Below are 21,555 nucleotides of genomic sequence, written 5' to 3' on the forward strand. Positions count from 1 at the left end.
ATAATAATAATAATGATAATAATAATAATGATGATTTATTTTAGCTGGCACAGTTAAGGGCGTAAGGCCTTCTCTTCCACTCAACCAGCAAAACGTCTATATACATATGCATGAACTTACAAAGAATTCAACAATTTGAGTTACATGTATACAAGAGTTATTTACGAATTAAACAACAAAATACTATGAACTATTAATTAAACACTGAAATAAACTGTGTAGCAGAATTAAGCTAAAATACATAGAATGTTAATATATTTCAAATAATATTAGATAATAGAAAGAGATTATTATGAGACAATTTTGAAAATACAGGATGATGTCTAAAGAAAGAAGTAACAATTATAGTCAGTGATAGTTTAAATCAGTATGACTGGAGTGAAATGCTAATAAGGTTATCTTTTAAGCTGTTCTTAAAGGTGTTTATTGTCTTGCAGCCCCTAATACTTTGTGACAAGGAATTCCATTGACGCGAGGTGGATACTGTAAAAGATGATGAATAACAAGATGTTGTATGAAAAGTTATACTTAGCGTGCCACAGATAAGTGATCTGGTATTTACGTCGTGGTTAGAGTATAGATAAGAGAAACGAGACGAAAGGTAATTTGGTGTTGAGGTATGCAGGTCGCGCCTTCTAAAAGTCTGAGCACCATGCTTTAGAGAACTTGGAAGACATGTTTGATGGCTTTAGACAGGAGTGATGATATATCAGATGTTGCATTACTTACTTACATACAAATGGCTTTTAAGGAACCCGCAGGTTCATTGCCGCCCTCACACAGGCCCGCCACCGGTCCCTATCCTGTGTAATATTAATCCAGTCTCTTTCATCATATCCCTCTTCCCTCATATCCATTTTAATATTATCCTCCCATTTACGTCTCGGCCTCCCCAAAGGTCTTTTTCCCTTCGATCTCCCAACTAACACTCTATATGCATTTCTGGATTCGCCCATACGTGCTACATGCTCTGCCCATCTCAAACGTCTGGATTTAATGTTCCTAATTATGTCAGGTGAAGAATACAATGCGTGCAGTTCTGCGTTGTGTAACTTTCTCCATTCTCCTGTAAATTCAACCCTCTTGTCTCAAATATTTTCCTAAGAACCTTATTTTCAAACACCCTTGATCTCTATTCCTCTCTCAAAGTGAGAGTCCAAGTTTCACAACCATAAAGAACAACCGGTAATATAACTGTATTATAAATTTTTATTTTCAGATTTTTGACAGCAGACTAGATGATAAAAGCTTCTCAACCGAATAATAACTGGCATTTCCCATTTTTATTCTGCGTGTAATTTCCTCCTAAGTGTTATTTATATTTTTTACTGTTGCTCCAAGATATTTGAATTTTTTCATCTCTTCGAAAGATAATTCTCCAATTTTTATAGTTCCATTTCGTACAATATTCTGATCGCGAGACATAATCATATACTTTGTCTTTTCGGGATTTACTTCCAAACCTATCGCTTTACTTGCTTCAAGTAAAATTTCCGTGTTTTCCCTAATCATCTGTGATTTTCTCAGATGTTGCATTGTATAATATAAACTACCATTTAGATAACGTCCACCTAGAAGTACGACACAAGTCACTTCACAACGCCTTTGGCCTGAATTGTGGAATATCTGTTACCTAGTAATAAATAGGGCGTGACGGACTAACAACTATGTCGAAGTGTAGGTTGCTAGATTTCAGAGAATGATCGTGATATATCAAGCTTTCATATGCGATTTCCTGGAACACATCCAAACGATAAAAGAGATAATTCAATCGTAATGTTTCAGCTGGCAGCACGTTACGGCAGTGCAGGATGTCCAATAGAAGCTGTATGTAGTAAGTCAGTAAAACGTTGAAGGAATTGTGGGCTGGTATCAACGTGTGTTTCGTCCAAAAGCAGGACCCTTAAGGTATATGTACACCCACAAAACGCAAAAATGATGAAAAATTAGAATTTTCAAAATGTAACTATTTTATTGGAGAATTTTTTCACCTTTAATTTGACATTAAGAATTTTCGATTTATGCCTTATGGTTTTTCAGATAAGTCCCATTTTCCAAAATGCTGCGTCATCAGCCACTGTCACTTACTTTTGGAGTGATCTTCGTAGCAGTCAATCCCCTCGTCCAGCATTGCTTCTAAAATAAACTTCTTCCTAGTCCCGAAACAGATGCATAGATGATCATTAGATTAAAAAAACTTTTTTACATAATGAAGTAATTTATAATCTTTTACTGTTAGTCATAAAACTGTAAATTTGTGTGTCAGTGATGTTGTACGTCATTTTAATAAGAGTCCAAAAGTAGAAATTACAATTCTGAGGAGGATGGGCATAAACCCTGGGACAAACACCATCGCAGGATTTGTTGCATCAATGGAAATAGGGACAAAAATGCCAAAAAACATTCAACACCTGAAGTTAAAACAAGGCGGAGGTATTTGAGAGGCAGAAAGAAGCTGAAACTGGACCGACATGAAGCTGCTTAAGGGGTGACATATGATGATGGAGTCTTTTAGGCTCTGAACGTTTGTGGCTCATTTCCTGTAAATAGTAATTTTAGAATATCTAATTCTTTTAAAGATGATATCTCAGCCAAATATGGTGATACCAAGAAGATATTGGTATCATTTTGAAATTTGAAATGTCCCCTAGTGCCTGAAAATGAGTAAAATAACATTAATATAATTAATAATTATCTATGGATTTTTACATGATTTATGCAACATAAAATATTATTGTAAGTTACATATATGGTAATATTTAATTAATGTAAATAAAAATAAAAAATAGCTCCATGTCAGGCACTAAAGAATAGTTTTAGCTATAAAACAGTGAAAAAAGTGTGGCTCTATCCTTAAAACTGCATCAGCTATCATGTTTCAAGTTGCGTGTCAAACTTATAAACAAAATAATTTTTATAAACAATTTAGACATAATTTCAAGGGATTTGTTCACTTCATTCTCTTTCTGGTACCATTCTCAATTGTATAAAAATTTTACAAAACAAAATTTTTTGTGCGTAAAGGTGTACATATACCTTAACGTGCTGTTATTTACACAGACTCTAGGTTTATTTCTCCTAGCCCAGGTATAAACATTAAAAAAGTAATAATCATGAAGAACTCTTTTAGATGTGACAAATTAATCAGAATATCCAGAGAAAATCTATGTGTTGCCTAAGCGACTGACTCGCTCAACAGAAGTTACAAATTCAGAGTGGAGCCCCCTAGTCCAGATATGAACATTAATGAATTTGGTTTGTATTTGCATGATGTCGGTTACAAAGTCAGACTTTACGCGGAAGGGGTTTGAAAGAAAAGACCAGCAACGAGTTCTGGAAAAAACGTGAGATGTCCGTACTCATTTTAAAATGCTAAACTTCTACGAATATTAATTACTAAATAATTTGGATAAATCAACAAGTATAGTAACAAAATCAGTATCGGCCTATATCATCCTGATATTGCTTCATAATTGTCAAAAAACTGCCCAGTCACTAGCAACAACAAAAGCTAACAACATTGCACTGATGATAAATGAAACAAACTTCGAAAACTTATTGCAAATAATTTTCTTCACAAATAAAATATATCAAATGCTAGTATTACTTTTCTTTTGCGCACCCACTTGTAGGATTTAACTTGGTGAATTTATTGTATTCATCTGGAGAACAAAACTTCTTTTGCAGGAAAAATAAACAGCTTTAGTGGAAATTTTCTACCACTCTGTAACTTGTCTGTAAAGCAGAATTAAAACTTATGTAAAATAACTGTGGTAAAAGGCAGTAAGAGACATTTGTCTCATATCAGTTATCGAATACCTCTTCCATTAAGAGATATGCCCGAGCGTTATAAAATGACTTTGAATCGAATAAAATCTCCTATTGTTTCATAATCCTGATGAAGAAGTCCAAGAAAGACTCTGTGAACGTGCTATTCTTTTCAGAATGAGACAAATATTGCAGTCACCACTCCTTTATCAACGTACAAATAATATTCTCGAGAGATTTGGCACAAGACCATTACACACAAATTTTTACAGCGTTGGGTTTAAACTGTTTATGGAAACATTGCTACTGAAAGTGAGTTTATACGAAGAAGTGAATACTTTGACATTGCCTTACCGTGGACGTCGACGCAGCCCACTTGCTTCTTCATGATGCTGGTGTTGATCTGGCACATGTAGCAGCCGCGATCCGACTCTTTCACTTGACGGATGTGCAGCTGCCAGGTGCGATAATTGTCGTGCGTGACGCTAATGCGTGAGTTGTGCGTCACCACCTTGTTGTGCAGCGTCAAGATCGTCTGGTCCTCCGCCTTCATCCAGCCAACCTTTAAAGAAGAAAATCATACTGTCATTATTTACACAGCCGTGTTCGTTACGAATTCATTATAGGAGTTTGTGGTAAATGTAATCCTAATAGAGCGGCTAGAGCAGTGGTCGTCAGCACTCGCTGAAATGGGTTACGGGTAAGCAGTGCATAGCAACATGCACCCTCGTGCAGAGGAAGCAGCCACGAATGCACGCTGGTGCAGTAAGATACCTGCGGGTAAGAGACGCTAGCTCGAGAGTGCAGTGTTCTGATGACTAGACCTCGAATTTTTAGGCACATAAAACTGACTTTTAAACACCTAAAATAGACCCAGAAATTATCAAAATAGGCACTAAAATATAGATTTATGCACATAAAAATACAGTGAAACCTCTCCTTACGGACACCCCCAAAATACGGACACTCCTCTTATACGGACAGATTTTTATGTCCCAACTGAAACAATGAACAAATAATGATAAATTTAACTCTAGTTTACGGACAATCTCAGACACGGACACGGACAGCTGTTTCACAGTCCTAAAGCTTGCTTTACCTCCTGACTGCGGACAGAACTTGGTTTTCAAGACCTAATGTGTTACAGAAATTCTTTAACATGGAAGAGGACAATAAGGGTCTCGTAGGCTACCACTAGCCCAGCCGGCTACCCCTTGTTAGCTGGAAGCGGGTGGATAAACAAAGTCATAAAATTTAACATGTCTGATGGGTCTAGGTTTCCGCAATCGTGAATTTGTATTCGACATAAGATAGGGTTAGTAGGATTATTCTCTTCGCTTCAATCAGTTCTTCTGTTTCGAGAGACATGGCACCTGAACGTAAAGGTTAAGTTTAAAACTGTAAATTACAGTACTGCATAACTGTAGACCTAGAATAAAACTGCATGGCACAGTACTGTATTTTTCTGTTTCGACATTATCTACTGTAGTTCAAAGTTGCAAATAATTTACTGTAGTACAGCATACTTTATTTAGAATTAAAGTACAGTAATTCATTTCATTTAAAGCGTGAAGGGATACATAATGCATATATTATAAATTTACTATTAGATTGGGGAGCCTACCTCCGAATAAAGAACGCCTCCCAGAAGCGGACAGTTTGCTACGTCCCTTCGATGTCTAAATGAGAGGTTTCATTGTATAATTATTATTGTAGTTAGTTATGTTTTCTCAATGTGGCTGTCATGATGATTTGTGACGTGTGATGTCCTCCATTTATTATTGTCCATTGGAAAAGTTGAACACGGATAAACTCCAGCTTGAAATTAATGTATTTTAGAATAATTTTTATTTCGTATGTAAAAAGTTCATTAATATATACAGGGTGTATCAAAAATACGTGTACAAACTTCAGGCATGGGTTCCTTACACCAAAAGAAGGAAAAAAGTTCATATGAACATATGTCCCATAATCCTTTGTTTCCCCGTTATTCATTTATTACTAAAAGTTTGCGTTCAACGGCCTTCGAGGTCCAAACTCAAAACTTCATTTCTTTATGCACTCATTCATAGAAGGCTGTGACTCGTTGTATCAGAAATGGACTGCAGATGGCGAAGTGTTGCCATGGAGACTTGTTTACATGTGTCATTTGTCATTAGTCTGTCTTCAACGTTGCAATTGTGAACGTGGAGTGAGTTAACGTGTTTCGTTCAACCTTGGCAGGACGATATTCATTTCGTGAGCAGGCTGACATCATTTTTATGTCTGGTCGCGCGAATGGTAATGGACGCGAGGCTGTACGGCTGTATCAGATGGCGTTTCCAGACCGAAGACAACCGAATCATCAAACCTTTGCTGCTGTGTATCGTCGTGTTGCTGAGACAGGAACCGTTGCACCACAGACTGGTGATCGAGGAAGACCAAGAGTTGTTCGTACGCTGAACCTCGAAGAAGACATTTTACACTGTGCCGAAGACGATCCAGGCATCAGTACAAGACAATTGGCTGTGGCAACTGGTATATCACACAGTACAGCATGGAGGGTACTTCACGAGCAGCTCTTGTATCCGCAACGTGTGCAGGGGCTTTCGCCTGCCGATTATCCACCACGGGAGAACTTTTGCCGATGGTTTCTAGCACAAATAGCCAATCCATTGTTTGTCTCATCAGTTATGTTTACAGACGAGGCAACGTTTGGGAGAGATGGAATTACCAATTTCCACAATGAACACGTATGGGCAGATCGTAATCCTCGTGCTGTATTTCAGGCTAGACATCAGCAACAATTTAGGATTAATGTGTGGGCTGGAATTGTAGGTGACTGTCTGGTAGGTCCATACGTTCTACCAGCACGTCTTACAGGTGCTATCTACAGGGACTTTATCCAAAACACTCTTCCAGAATTACTGCACGAAGATGTGCCTCTGAACATAAGACAAAACATGTGGTTCATGCATGATGGGGCTCCAGCACATTTTAGTCGCCTTGTTCGAGATACACTGACTGGTGTCTACCATGACAGATGGATAGGCAGAGGAGGACCAGTTCAATGGCCAGCACGTTCTCCCGACCTCAATCCTTTGGATTTTTACCTTTGGGAGCACCTTAAACAATTGGTTTATGGAGCAGACATCCCGGATCAAGAAACTCTTCATCGACGTGTCATGGAAGCCTGCGAAACCATTCGACATCATCCTGAAGTATTTGAAAGGGTGCGACAGTCCATGATTCGACGAGTGCATGCATGTCTAGAAGCAAGAGGAGGACATTTCGAGCATTGGTTATGAGTTTTGTGTGTTGGCACATTATGAGTGTACCAATGTGTTGAACAGTTCCTAACGGGGAAAGAAAGGATTATGGGACATATGTTCATATGAACTTTTTTCCTTCTTTTGGTGTAAGGAACCCATGCCTGAAGTTTGTACACGTATTTTTGATACACCCTGTATATTTGTAAATTTTGTAATACTTAGTCTTGGTTTTACATACTGCTGGTTTTGAATTCATTATTGTAGTTAATTTTTCCATCAGTTAGGATTTGGTGGAGAAGATTTGAGACTTTGACACTCTAAGAGGCTTAACATTACTGTCTAAAATTATATCGTACATAGAAGAGGGCTAATTCCCAATTAACAAATATTTGAACGGTTTACAACACTCAGATTGATCTATTGTCGACTATATCACCATGGAGACAAGCGCTACAATTAAATAAAATTAAAGAAACATCAGAGGTTAGAAACTGAGTTACATAAAAAAATGTACATGCAAATCTCAATTAAGATTATTATTAGATATTGACCAAAAATATTACAATTCAGACAAAAAATATCCAAAACGTAATATAGTTTTTTCATAGAAGGACATCTACTAATGAAGGAAGCTAATGAAACTCGAGGAACAATAACGAGAATGTTTTTAACGGACAGTTAATAAAGCGTGATACAGAAGGACGAAATCAAATGAAAGAGCAGATAAAATGAGGAAGAAAAAAATTAGATAAAATGAAAAGATGAAGCATGGGAGAATTAACAGTAAACGTATAAAAAGAGACAAACACGATGAAATGAAGAGTGGCTGAAGATGAACGACGTGCATCGCTGTGGAGTATCGGTTAGCACGTATGACCGTGAAACTAGCGGGCTCGGGTTGAAATCCTAGTTGGAACAAATTATCTGGTTGGTGGTCTTTTTCTGGAGATTTCCCTCAACCTATTAAGAAGAAATTCTAGGTAACTTTCGGCGCTGGACCCTGGACTCACATTATCACTTTCATCTCACTCTATGCTAGATAGCCATAGCAGTTGATAAAACGTTTTAATATAACCAAGTGAAAAGACATAAAAAAATGACAAAAATGAAAGAGAAAAAAAGATAATTTCAGACTTAGAGGAAAGAAAATGTTAGAAAGAAATTGAGTCAGGATTTGAGTGGATGAAGAAATGAAAATACAGGGTGTTTAAAGATATAGGCACTTCCAATGCTTTATAAACAAAAAAATACTATTACGGTTTCCAGGAATCAGTTTACACCTGTTCATAAAGTAATTCTTCAAGTTTAATTTGGGATCTCACAAATGTTTAATACGTAATCTTTGTGTAACACGGTATACATCAAGGATACAGTCTAGTTCATCCCAAACCCGGTGTAACATACCTGCATCGACCCTGTTCACAGCACTCGTGATGCGTTGTTTCAACTCATCTAAATCACTGGGGGAAGTAAATATTGTGTTTCACCAATCCCCCCAAAAAGCCGCATGATATGAGATCGGGGCTACTTGGTGGCCACCGTGAGATAGTGCAATTATCGTCAGTTGCACGGCCAATATAGCGCTGTGGAAGTGTTTCTTCCACATAATTTATAACCCCCTGTGCCAGTCATCCTGTTGAAATATGGAGTTCTGCCCTTCCTTATGCATTTGAGACAGTTCCTCAAAGTAACAGCGCAAATTACATGTCGATGTAATAGATAGCCATCTTAGCAATTATGCTTGTATCAGCGCAACAATACCAACAGTGTGTCTTCTCGAAACTTCTACAGTTGCTCAACCTAGCAGCGCAAAATGCATGTCGATATCACTCCAGTTTTTGTTTATACAACTTTGAAAATGTCTCCTTTTGTACTAACCCGGTACAATCAAGAGGAGAAAAATTATTATAAAGGCTGCGGCAAAACATCTTCCCTAATTTAAAGTTCAAATAAAAAACAAGTGGATCAAATTAAAGAAACTTTATTAATATGAATGGTATCTTAACAGCGGGAATTTTTCATTTTTTGAATAACGTGTGTCTCAAGTGCTGTCCTTCACTATCAATGCATTGTTGAATGCGACTTCGGAAATTCTGCATCACTCTAAGTTAGCATTTGTTGAGGAATAAGACCAATTTCTTCCTGTATTGCATTTCTTAGGTCCGGCAAAGTCCTCGTCCGATGTTTGAACACCTCAGCTTTAAGATGCCACCATAGAAAAAAATCGCAGGTTGCAAGGTCTGGTGATCGTGCTTCATCACTAAAAAGAACCATAGCATCTTCAGCATCTGCATTACAAATTTTCACTTATCGGGATGCGTGAATCATCAAAATTTCCGATATTGGAGTGGACAGAACCCTCGTGAACGTCATGAAAAACCTCGACATAACGACCGTGTTACTGTATGGTGCGCGGTTGCAAGAGTCGGGATACTTGGTCCTTACTTTTTGAAGAGGATGGTGCTACTGTAACAGTGAACTCTCAGCGGTACACTTTTATGATCAACAATTTTTTGGCACCAAGACTCAATGCGCTGCAGATTGACCAGGTACGGTTTCAGCACACAGGTCAGATTTCTCTCAAAGTCCTCAGACAGATGTTTCCCGGACGCTTAATTTCTTCACGTGGCGACGTCCCCTGGCCATCACGATCACCAGACCTTGCACCCTGCAATGTTTTTCTCTGGGGGCATCTTAAGGCTGAGATGTTCAAACATCGGCCGAGGACTTTGCCAGACCTAAGAAATGCAATACAGGAAGAAATTGGTCTTATTTCTCAAGAATAGCATTTCTTGAGGAATAAGACCAATTTCTTCCTGTTAGAGTGATGCAGAATTTCCGCAGTCGCATTCAACAATGCATTGATAGTGAAGGATACCACTTGAGAGACACGTTATTCAGAAAATGAAAACTTCCCACTGTTAAGATACCGTTCATATTAATAAAGTTTCCTATTCAATTCTTGTTGTTTTGCGCATGTCATTTGATATCGCTATGGCAACGCATGTAAACCTACATTTCCCACTGTTTAGATATCATTCATATTAATAATGTTACCTTATTTTGATCAGTCTGTTTTTTATTTAAACTTTAAATTAGGGAGAATGTTTTGCCGCACCTTTATTTGGAGTTTGTAGTGTAATAGGAGTGCAAAAGTAAGGAAGTGGAATGCACTATATCTACGTTTCTGTGCTGTGAACGCCGTTTATGAAAGTGAAAAAAGCAAGGTGATGAAATGTACTACTTTTCAGATTAATAATAATAATAATAATAATAATAATAATAATAATGCTTTATTTTTTTGGCAGAGTTATGGCCCAGAGGCCATAAGGACTTCTCTTTCACTCAACCAGAGGATAAAAAGGAAATACATGATAATAATGTTGATACACGAGAAAGTTATAGGTATACTCAAGACAAAATCAAAACAGAAAAATATGCGCAAGCAAGCGAAATCTCGAACAGGAGTTGATGTTTACAACATTTGATATGGGAAAGAAGACAACACAAACTGCTTCTGTCAGCCAAGACAATTCATTGAAAGACGGCGACATATGATCATAGAGACGGATATTACATATAAACCGAACACAGACATTATGGACATGCTATAATTTTTAGTCAGGTTAAGGCTGAGACCACTTAATAGAACGTCGCAGTATTCGAACTATGGTACGATAAGCGTCTGGACTAATATTTGTTTTAATTTATGAGGAAGAATTTTCTATTCGTCGAAGTGAGTGCAGTATAGCAAATACTTTTTAAGTACATGTTTAGTCTGTTTGGCCCAGTTTAACTGTTCATCGATATGAACACACAGATTTTTCACACTTTCACTAAACGAGATTTCGGTGTTATTTACAAATACGACGGGGAGAACAATTTTTTTTTAAATTTCTATAGAATTCTCTAACTTCCTAGTAAGATAACCTGTGATTTTTCAGGGTTCAGAATCAATCCTAATTTCTATGACCAGGAATTTAGAGGCTATCAAGAAAAGCTAAAATTTCTAGATACTGTTTATGATCAATTCCTAGAATAGAAATTAGTAATAGCAATTTTGTAAGCTAAAGTTAAGGGGTTAGGTACAACTCACAACAGTAAAATTTTTGGACATATTCAACATTTTTTCCTCCATTACTGTATCTTGTACAATAATGAAAATTGGTGTGTGTAAAACACTGTTATTTTGCTATATAAAAATATTTTCACGATTCAAAAATTTATATTTATATTTGTTATTCAAAATTTAAAACGGTGGCAGTTCATTGTGCAGTGATGAAGCGTTTCCCTCATAAGTCATAAACTTGTTAACTTTTTCCTATTCTCTCTCTTTTATTTTATTGCTGAAACTTATGTTTACAATATCATGCTCTTTCAACTAAATTCCTTAATAAATAATATGTTTTTGTTTTAGAAGAAAATACTGATATTTGACCATTTTTTAAATTAATTTATTTTTCATCAGACAATCTATCAAAGGTAGAGAAGTGATTTTGCACCATATTGTAGATATGACATGTATAAATACACACACAAAAGTTCATTACAGAATGTTGGATACTTTTTGAGTTATGAGGGAAACGCTTCATCACTGCACAGTGAATTTTGAATTTTGAAAAAAAAATATAAATAATTTTTTTAAACCGTAAAAATATATTTATCATATAGTAGAAGGACAGTGTTTTACACATACTAATTTTTATTATTGTACAAGATACAATAATGGAGGAAAAAAATGTTGAATATTTCCAAAATTTTACTCCTTTAAGCTGTACCTAACCCCTTAAATACAACAAACTTTAAATGCAGTTTTTCTTTGCAGAAATTTCTGTGTACAGAACAGAATAAAAAAAAAATTAATCGTGATGCTTCCCAAACCACTGAAACACACCAGACTAGCTGTTGTGGGCAAACTGAAATCGATCCTAGTCCGGACGTATTACTTTCAACCACTTTATATGACTGTGTTAAGTGCGTTTTGAACTCTCCTATTTCCAAAATAAATTTCAGTGAACGAAACACAGCTCAGGGCTCATAATTTAATATTGCTACAGTGTGCCTTATAGATGTAATTCTATATTCCGACCAGTAGATGCATTATGAAGCACATACATGACAGCGGTGTAGGTTCGAAACTTTACAGTTGTCCACAGGTGTGCTGTCAGATATTCCGGTCCACGAATCAAGCCAGAGAGTGCGTTAACTAGTTTGTTGATGTAGCTATTTGCGAAGTTAAATTCCATACATCTGCTGTCTTTGTCAGTTATCCATTTCTATGCAGTGAGCGTTATAACCGTGTTCTAAACCACTTTACATTTCAGATTATTTCCGTATATAGCTCATGTTGGTCACATCTTCTCGCCAATCTATCTTTTCATACGATTTCATCTCACTTATTCTAAAATTAAACTTGTAACTATACGCACAATAAGCCTACGTAAACTGCCGGCACTATTTTGAGTCCAGTAACATTATATTATTAATAACGTTTTACATTTTAGGGGAATATTCTGGAAGAACTTGACTTAATTACATTACAATAAATGGCTAAATATTTTCACTAATTGGATTCGCTGCCTGTCATGTAACAGAACCGATATTACATTCGACTGGACTAAATTTAAAGTTCAGTCCAATAAGGTGAAATGAATACAAATTCCTATTGGTTATCCATCAACGAATAGAGTACTGTACTTGCATTTCCTGCCCGCCCCGAGACTTGTGTATGCGCTTCTAGTACCACAGTGGGTTTCGACAGTTCCGTCTTACAAACGGCACAATTCTCAAATAGAAAAAGAAGAGTACATTAATTTAAAATCAGTGATTAAATATGGATGACCTAATCAATAAAATATTCTGTTTTCCTTTAACAAAAGTATCACTACAAGACACAGGACCAATTCCCATTCAAATGGCAAACCCATTTCTTGGTGCCCGTATAGGGGCGTGTCTAATTCTCCTACGTAAGTAGTCGAACTATGGAATGTCGAACTTAAGAGCTTCCACTGTACTATATTTTCTTTCAGTGTTAAAATAAGGTTACCTTGTTGACTAGTTTCAGCCAGATGTAGGTTACCTTCAGAACTGGGTGGTCCTGATTGTCGCGCCTTCTAATTTTGCTTCCTGTGGGGATGTGTTTGTGTAGTGTAATGAACACTAGAACAATACGAAATACAGGGTGATTCACGAGGAAGGGTAAACAAATTTAGGATACGATATCTCAGGCCATTTTGAGCAAAAAAGTTAATATGAACATAGGTCCGTTTTCGAACGATGGCGAAGCTAGATGCATTTTTTTGGTAAAACGTCTCGCCCCAATGTCATTCAGACATTACCATATGCTGCCGAAGTGAGACAAGGTCACCGATGAATGACGTAACATTGGAATCTGCATTGTGTGCGATGTACATAAGAGAAGAGAAACAAACCGGTTGGTGGGGCATTACAAATGTCACAACAAATACACTATCACTTATCCGTTCACAGCAGTTCAGTCAGCTACCTATAGTACAGTAGTTATACAGGTACAGTTATCGAAGAGTTAAGTTGTGTTTTTCAAGATGCCTTATAAATTTTCAACTACAGAGTACGTCGATATTGTGTATGTTTATGGTCTGTGCGATGGAAGTTCCTTACGTGCCGTCACTGAATATGAACGACGCTTTCCGAACAAAAGGGTACCATATCTAAGAGTATTTACTGTCTATGGGGTTGGATGAAAGACTTGGTATAACAAAGGAACGGGGAAACGAGAGAGGCGCTAATCGACCGTATTTTGGATGCGGCATAAAGACAGCCACGTGCAACTCTCCCGAGCGATGAGCGCGATTCACGCCCGAGCGCAACAGTGCACTGAAGCAGAAGGAGGTACCTTTGGAAATGTGCGAAAACATCGACCCCGACTTCTAGAATATTAGGTTTGTATGCATACATAAATATAAACTTTAAATTTGTCCGTTATCTGTCTCTAAATGCGAATTCGTACAATGAAAGCTCAGAAGTTTTTGTGAAATCAAAGAACCTATACCTCCGTAACCGTTCGAAAACAGACCTATATTCATATAAACTTTTTCACTCAGAATTACTTCAGAATTCACATCCTAAATTGTTGACCTTTCCTAGTTAATCACCCTGTATACAGACACACAAAAACACACCCCCATGAAATCCTCAACACACAACTAAATTTCAGAACACACACACTTTTTGACTCCACATTACACTACACAAACACATTCCCACAGGAAGCATAATCAGAAGGCGCGAAAACCAGGACCACCCACTTCTGAAGATAGCCTACAACAGGCTGAAACTAGTCAAGATGGTAACCTTAGTCATATATAATAAAAGTAATATAATACAGTTATATGAACACTTTTTAATGATTGAATAAAATTAATAAAATCGGTTAAAAACCATACATGTTTCGGAGGAATGCTCCTCCATCTTCAGTGGTAGTACAACGACGCTGGTAAAGATGTTCGACCGCGTAACGTAGCTTAAGGAAGACTCTGTATTATATTACTTTTATTATATATAACTATCTTACTCATGAACACTGTTGCATTTGATCTAACTTATGTAATTTAATCAAGGTAACCTTATTTTAACACTTGAAAGAAATATACGAGTAGTATGTATTCCGAAAAGGACCCATATTTTAGAATTATTTTATCCAAAAGTAAATAAATATTCTATATACAAGGTAGAAGTGAAATAACCTTGAAGAGTTTCAGAGCGAATAGCTCATGTTATATGTAACAAAAAACTATATTATCATATTGGTGGAAAGTTGGTAGATTTTATGTTTTTCCCAAATGTTTAACAATATCTTATTCGGTAAGTATTGCGAGTAGGATCGTGAATTTTGTCAAAATTGATAGGAAATCTAATAAATAATAATTTTTCCCGCTGGCGTTTTTCAATATCCTGGACGGTTTTCGTGTAAACTTAATTTTAAAAATTCTTAATTTAAAGCCACTGAACGATGCGAGCAAGTTGCAACAACATCTTGGCAGGGAGCAGCTCACCTACCGACACACACCGAGTTCGTTGACCTCTTACACCTGTATCATGAGTAGAATATATATTAGCGGCGATGTTACTGGACTGCTGAAACTTGAAACTTAATTTTCTAATTAACCGTGCATTTAATCACAAAACATAACATAGGTTTCCCCATTCATTTCAGAGTACCCTATCATCCCTTTCAATCTACAAGTTCACTTCCACTATAAATGAAACAGTTATTTAAAAAATCACACCAGTCCACTTTTAGACAAAACGAGTTTATTTTATTTTTGGCATTACATGTATTTACAAATCTGTAGTGAGAAAGTAGACTTGTCCGTTTTATTTTAAGTGATGATATCATGACAGTATTTATTTAAAGGTAACGAAATCAAAAGATTTTATGAAGAGATATTTTTCTTTCCCAGACAAAACAAAAATGGCGCACCTGAGAACCTGTAGTATCGAACTTCAATAAGATTTTACTGTTTTGACTTTAAAACGTTTTAGAATTTATTTTCATTTTGTATTTTGAAGGACAAAATACATTATGTACCGTCAATGGGGGTAATATTGGCCCATTAAGGATAACTTTGGCCCAACAGAGATTACATATTTGAATTGTTATAACTCTCACAAAATACTGGCAAGAGCTGCTATCTACACAGTACAGTTGAAGCTATTAAGATATGCCACATTTTGTGGGAGATATAAAAATTCAAATATATATTCTCTATTGGGCTAATGTTACCCTTAATGGGCCAATGTTACCCCCGTTGACGGTACTAAATTTGTACTTAATTACCTTTTGCTCTCATTAGCTTAGCCTACATACAAAGTCAATACAAATTATTATAATATTTACTGAAAATATTTCAGATATTTGAGAAATAACAGACGTCCACGAAATGTAGGAAATCCTGGCGCTTTAAAATATAATTTTATGAAGAGTTTCTCTGAAATATTTACAAAAATATAAATATTGCAATTCATACGAAAAGTTCACTTTGAAGCATAAGAGCGTACATCCAATACTAATAGGCTCCACAGAGTTCCTTGCAGTTTTGTCATAATTTATAGGTAAGAACATAATAATAATCCGTGGCGCTACAGCCCGCGAAGGACCTAGACCGACCAGCCGGCTGCTGGCTCACGTCCACATGCGGAAGCAGAGGTGGACGATCATCCAACCAGAATGGAGGTATCGCGTGGTTAGCACGATGATCCCCCCAGCTGGTATTCACAACCGGCTTTCGCTACCTATCGTAGCTCCCCAAGTGCATCACGATGCTGGGTGGACACCGGTCCCATACACTGGCCAAAATTTCATGAGAAAATTTCTTCCCCCATGAGGCCTCGAACTAGCGCGCATTCCGTAACGCGAGTCCTAGGCAGGATACCTTAGACCGCGACGCCACGGCGCGGGACAGGTAAGGACATGTAGTTTCTCAAATAAGCGATTTAATTAATATGAACAATGAAAGTAACGGACGTCTATGATTACGTCTAAAAAGCCATAGTGATGAGTACCCGCCCTCGAAAAGGTTCCTAATTTGATCAATATCGGCTTTCAATTACTCCAAAATTCGCTAGTTTTCCAACTTTTCAAGAGTTTAGTAACGTTTTTTTTTTTATTATTTTAGTAGGTTATTTTACGACGCTTTATCAACATCTTAGGTTATTTAGTGTCTGAATGAGATGAAGGTGATAATGCCGGGAAATGAGTCCGGGGTCCAACACCGAAAGTTACCTAGCACTTTAGTAACGTAATAGTACTATACGTTACAAGAGCGGTATGTTGACGTTTTCATGGTCGAGGAAAAGATTGAAAAAGCGAAACGTAGTTGAGCTTTTCTAATTTCCGAGAACATGAAAACAAACATACGGCTCGTGTATCGTACATTAGTTTGTGCGAAGATCGTTTATTACATACCTGAAAGACGAATTTCTAATTACTTGCAATGAAATCTCCATTTGGTTTCTGTTTAATGACGGCAACTTCGGAAAGCCAAAATATCTTTCTTCAACATTGTTGCTATAAAATGTTTTCTGTGTTTACTATACTCCAACAGGCCGTGATATACGTCTGCCTTCCCCCCCCCACCCCAGTCTATAAATGCGAACTTAAAACAAACGGTAAGGTTATGTAATGATTTATTTTTCATTTTAATATTTTAACAATATTATTTATATAACATATTGCAGTAATAACATCCGCATCTGGAATCTTGTTGATTTTTTCACGGCTTCCTTAATGTTACTTGTATCAGGAATGCAATAGGTTTCGTGGAGTAGTAGACTTTACTTAATTTTTGCAAATATTTAAAAACAATAGTTAACATTGCAATTTAGGTGAAACTGCAGTGGTAAGTTTCCAATTTATAATTATTACTATGTTAAACGTGTCTAAAAATAATATGTTAAAAGCCTAAAGCAGTAAAATGAATGTCGCGCTTAAGCGGTAAGAAGAGGAAAATTGTTATGTGTGTTACGTTGGGAATACTGAATGTGGTATTTCACACTTACCGCGTATTGGTTCTGTGCGGAAAACAAGCAAATACGCACGATCTCGCACAAAAGGAATCTTTGTCTCTTTAAGCAAACCTGATAAAAATAATTTGTATGCTCGTTGTAACCAATAAGCACAACCTGTACTCAAACAAAATTGCTTTGACTCGGTCAAGTTTTTAATGCAATCTTGAAGGTATACTTCACGCCGAACTATTCTGGATGATCGGACCGTTGATGACGAGCTACACTATCAACAACCGGATCGTGTAACGACATCTGCATAATCGCTATCCGACTTCGATTACCTAAAACGAGTTTTTCTGTAGTTTCAGTCCATCGGTCACGTTTATCACAAGCCAACGTTCAGGAGCTCAAAGCTAATAATGTTTTATTGCAAGCTACTTACAGCCCTGACACTGCATATTCCGATTAGTGTCTTTTACGACCGACGTGTCATTTTCTGCCAGAACGGCACTAAAATCATTTTCATGGCAGTACGAGCTTCCACTTCCTCGACAATAACTACTAGCACAAAATTGACAGATTGTCATTGGCAATAGTGGATGCTATTTCAAAGGATGATATGTGTATTTATTTAAATCATTCTTCAATAGATCTTACGTTTATATCTAAGCAGGAAAACAAAGATGTTGCTTATTTTATAATATATTATTCTTAAGTGCAGTGCGCCGATTTTCAATCCTTTTCCTGAGCAGCACATAGTAGTCCAGAGTGTGATAGCGGCTGCACTTATGCAGCCCGCAATACAGACTCAGAAGAATCTCTGTTGTAGTCACTCATCATAGTAACTCTTACTATATTAAGTATAAAATACTTAGCTGTAGATCCTAATTACAAGTGCTCATCAACCTCAAAGATTATGTTAAGAACTGACTCCCAACATCCCCATATTTATTTATTTACTTACTTGTGTATGTATGTATGTATGTATGTATGTATGTATGTATGTATGTATGTATGTATGTATGTATGTATGTATGTATGTATGTACAGACGTGGACAAATTATTAACAAAATTGACGATTTTTATGATAATTCTGTTTACAAAATTTGACTTTTCAATTTAGACTACAGTTGACAATTTTGGATATTTCCATCATTACAGTTGACAGAAATATGCAAAAATGTCAGCTGTAGTTTAAATTGAAGAGTCAAGTTTTGTAAAAATATATAATGAAAATCTTCAATTTTGCTAATAATTTGTAAATTAGCAAATATGTTAACTGCATTGAAGAGTTAAATTTTGTAAAAATATAAAACAAAAATCTTCAGTTTTGCTAATAATTTGGAAATATCCAAAATGTCAACTGCAGTCCGAATTGAAGAATCGAATTTTGTAAAAATATATAATAAAAACCTTCAGGTTTGCTAATAATTCGTAAATATGCAAAAATATCAAATGTAGTCCAAATTGAGGAGTTAAATTTTGAAAAGTATACAATACAAATTTTCAATTTTACTAATAATTTGGAAATACGCAAAAATGTCAACTGTAGTCTAAATTGATGAATCATATTTTGTAAAAATATATAATAAAAATCTTCAATTTTGCTAATAATTTGTCCACGTCTGTATGTATGTATGTATGTATGTACGTATCTACAGTGAAACCTGCCTTTGCGGTCACTTCATTTAAACGGCCACTTGCCGAAAAGGCCAATTTTCTCAGGAACCAATTCGATTTTCCATAAGATCAGTACAAATTCTCTCTCGATTTAGCGGCCACCTCATGCACCGGCCAGCAGCCGGGGTCTATTCGGATTGGAACCTGACTATAATAGTCTTTTCACGGATACTGTCTGACCTATTTTTTCGATGGTTAGATGACAGGAAGCAATATCACGGGAACAATAGCTAAGTGTACAACAGTAGGCCTACACCCTCCATATCTTGGGGTTAGTTGATTACTGTTTTATGACTCTTTTGTCACTCTCCACTCCGAATCTGCACAGCTATAAATTCTTACTCGTTTTTAAAGGATTGAAACACGGACTTTTTCTATCGAAAATGTCACAGTATGTTTTAGATTCAATAGTAAACCATTCAAATTTTTTAGTTTTTTTTTTTTTTTTTTTTCCTCTTTCTATCTTTCTCTATTTGAAACAGCTTCTACGAAATTTTTCTTTTCATTCAGTTGATTCAGAGGAACTGTGAAGTTAATTTGAGAGAGAAATCCTGTCTAACAATAAATCTAGTTGCAAGAATGGAAGAAGCTGACATTAATATGCACGATTGTTGTACGGGCACAGTACTAAAAAGTCAATGAAATTCAGTACTTTCATGCTGATTCACAAAAACTGCAACCTTAATCAAGCGGTCACCTTATAAAACGGCCATTTTACAAGATAACTTCAGATGGCCGTTTTAGACAGGTTTCACTGTATTTATTTATTTATGTATGTATTTACTTATGTATGTATTTATTTATGTATGTATTTATTTATGTATGTATTTATGTAATAATTTATTTATTTATGTATTTATGTACTTATTTATGTATTTATTGATGTATTTATGTATTTTGTATTTATTTATTTATTTTGTATTTATTTATTTACTTACTACCTATTAATTTATCCATCCATCCATCCATCCAAATCCATTCATCCATCTATTTAATCATTTATTTATGTAATTAATTATTATTTATGTATTTATTAATTTCTTTATTAACTTCATTATTTCCTTATTCATATATTAACTGACTCACTTATTTACTTATTCAGTAATTTACTTATTTCCATACTTATTTACGTTTTTTTACTAATGTACCTACTGTACTTATTTTTACCTATTTACTTACTTATTTTTTTAATTATTTACTTACCTATTTAATAACCACCCACCCACCCAATGCTCCATCCATCCAACCATCCATCCATCCATCAATCCAATTACCCACCCACCTACCCACCCACCCATGTGGAGTAACAGTTAGCATGTGTGACAGTGTTATGAGTAGACCCGGGTTCAAACCCTGGTTGGGACAGGTTACCTGGTTGAGTTTTTTCCGAGGTTTTCCTCAATCATTAAGAGCAAATGTTGAATAACCTTCGGCGCTACACTCTGGTATCAATTCGCGGACATTAGGCTATTACCTCCATCTCATTCAAACGCTAGTAACCATAGCAGTTGATAAATCGTCGCAAAATAACCACTTAATTACTGCTGACTTATTTTCAGGCAAAAATCATTCCTCATGAAGGACCTCACAGGTCCAATTGTCTTTCATAACAATGTTTGTAAGAAATAAGCAAATAATGAGAACAATGAAAGCCGTTACTCTCAAATTGCTTATACCGAACGAAGAATTCTGAGGCAATGGACCGCATCTTACCGTTGTCTCTTTTCTTAGCATAGCACTAGATGCCTGGACGATAGGGCACAAACTCGATACCTTTCCGAGACTCCTGGGAATATAATGTTTCGGCTCGAGCAAACAGAAGAGTCCTTTCAGCCTAGACACATCAAGAAACGCTGCTCCACACCTCCGTCACTTCAAGGAGAACTTCTTCCGTCGCGACGACTTGAAAGCGTCCGCCTTCTCCATCAGACTTCAGTACAATGCAGCCGCTGGACCGTGAAATAACATTGTGCCAAGTTGGACGAACTACAAGACAGCCCAGGTCTGTATGAAATGGAAATTGTACTGACCCTCGTCCTCACACACCTTCGAGTCGGACGTCTCCTGCATCTCCGAGACGCGGAGGCCCGTGTTCACATTAACGCCCGAGTCGATTAAAATTTCTTCCTCTTGTACAGAAGCATGGGCGAGAATCTGGCATTTCCCTTCTCCAACGTTCTAAACATATCGAGATCTCTCACATTTGCGGTAGTACAGGGTGGGGCATAGGAACCAAGTGTTTTTAAAATAACCATAAAATATTTAACTATAGCATTTTTATTTTCCACCTTTGCTTATCTTAATGTTTTTAGTTTGCATTAATGTTTTCGATACTCTTATTGTATCATCTTCAGATGTTAGGATGTT

General features: G+C 36.4%; 1 protein-coding gene across 1 annotated transcript in view; it reads right to left on the reverse strand.

Moving 5' to 3' along the window:
• The window catches only part of LOC138708147 (lachesin-like), a 692,871-nt gene that overhangs the window by 461,214 nt on the left and 210,102 nt on the right, over positions 1-21,555 (reverse strand). Inside the window, exon 3 of the mRNA XM_069838394.1 lies at positions 4,123-4,330. Coding sequence (XP_069694495.1) covers positions 4,123-4,321 — 199 coding nt within the window. The 5' untranslated portion in view covers positions 4,322-4,330. The remainder of the gene's footprint in view (positions 1-4,122; positions 4,331-21,555) is intronic.

Source organism: Periplaneta americana, chromosome 1 (assembly GCF_040183065.1).
Source record: "Periplaneta americana isolate PAMFEO1 chromosome 1, P.americana_PAMFEO1_priV1, whole genome shotgun sequence".
In the NCBI taxonomy this organism is placed as follows: domain Eukaryota; kingdom Metazoa; phylum Arthropoda; class Insecta; order Blattodea; family Blattidae; genus Periplaneta; species Periplaneta americana.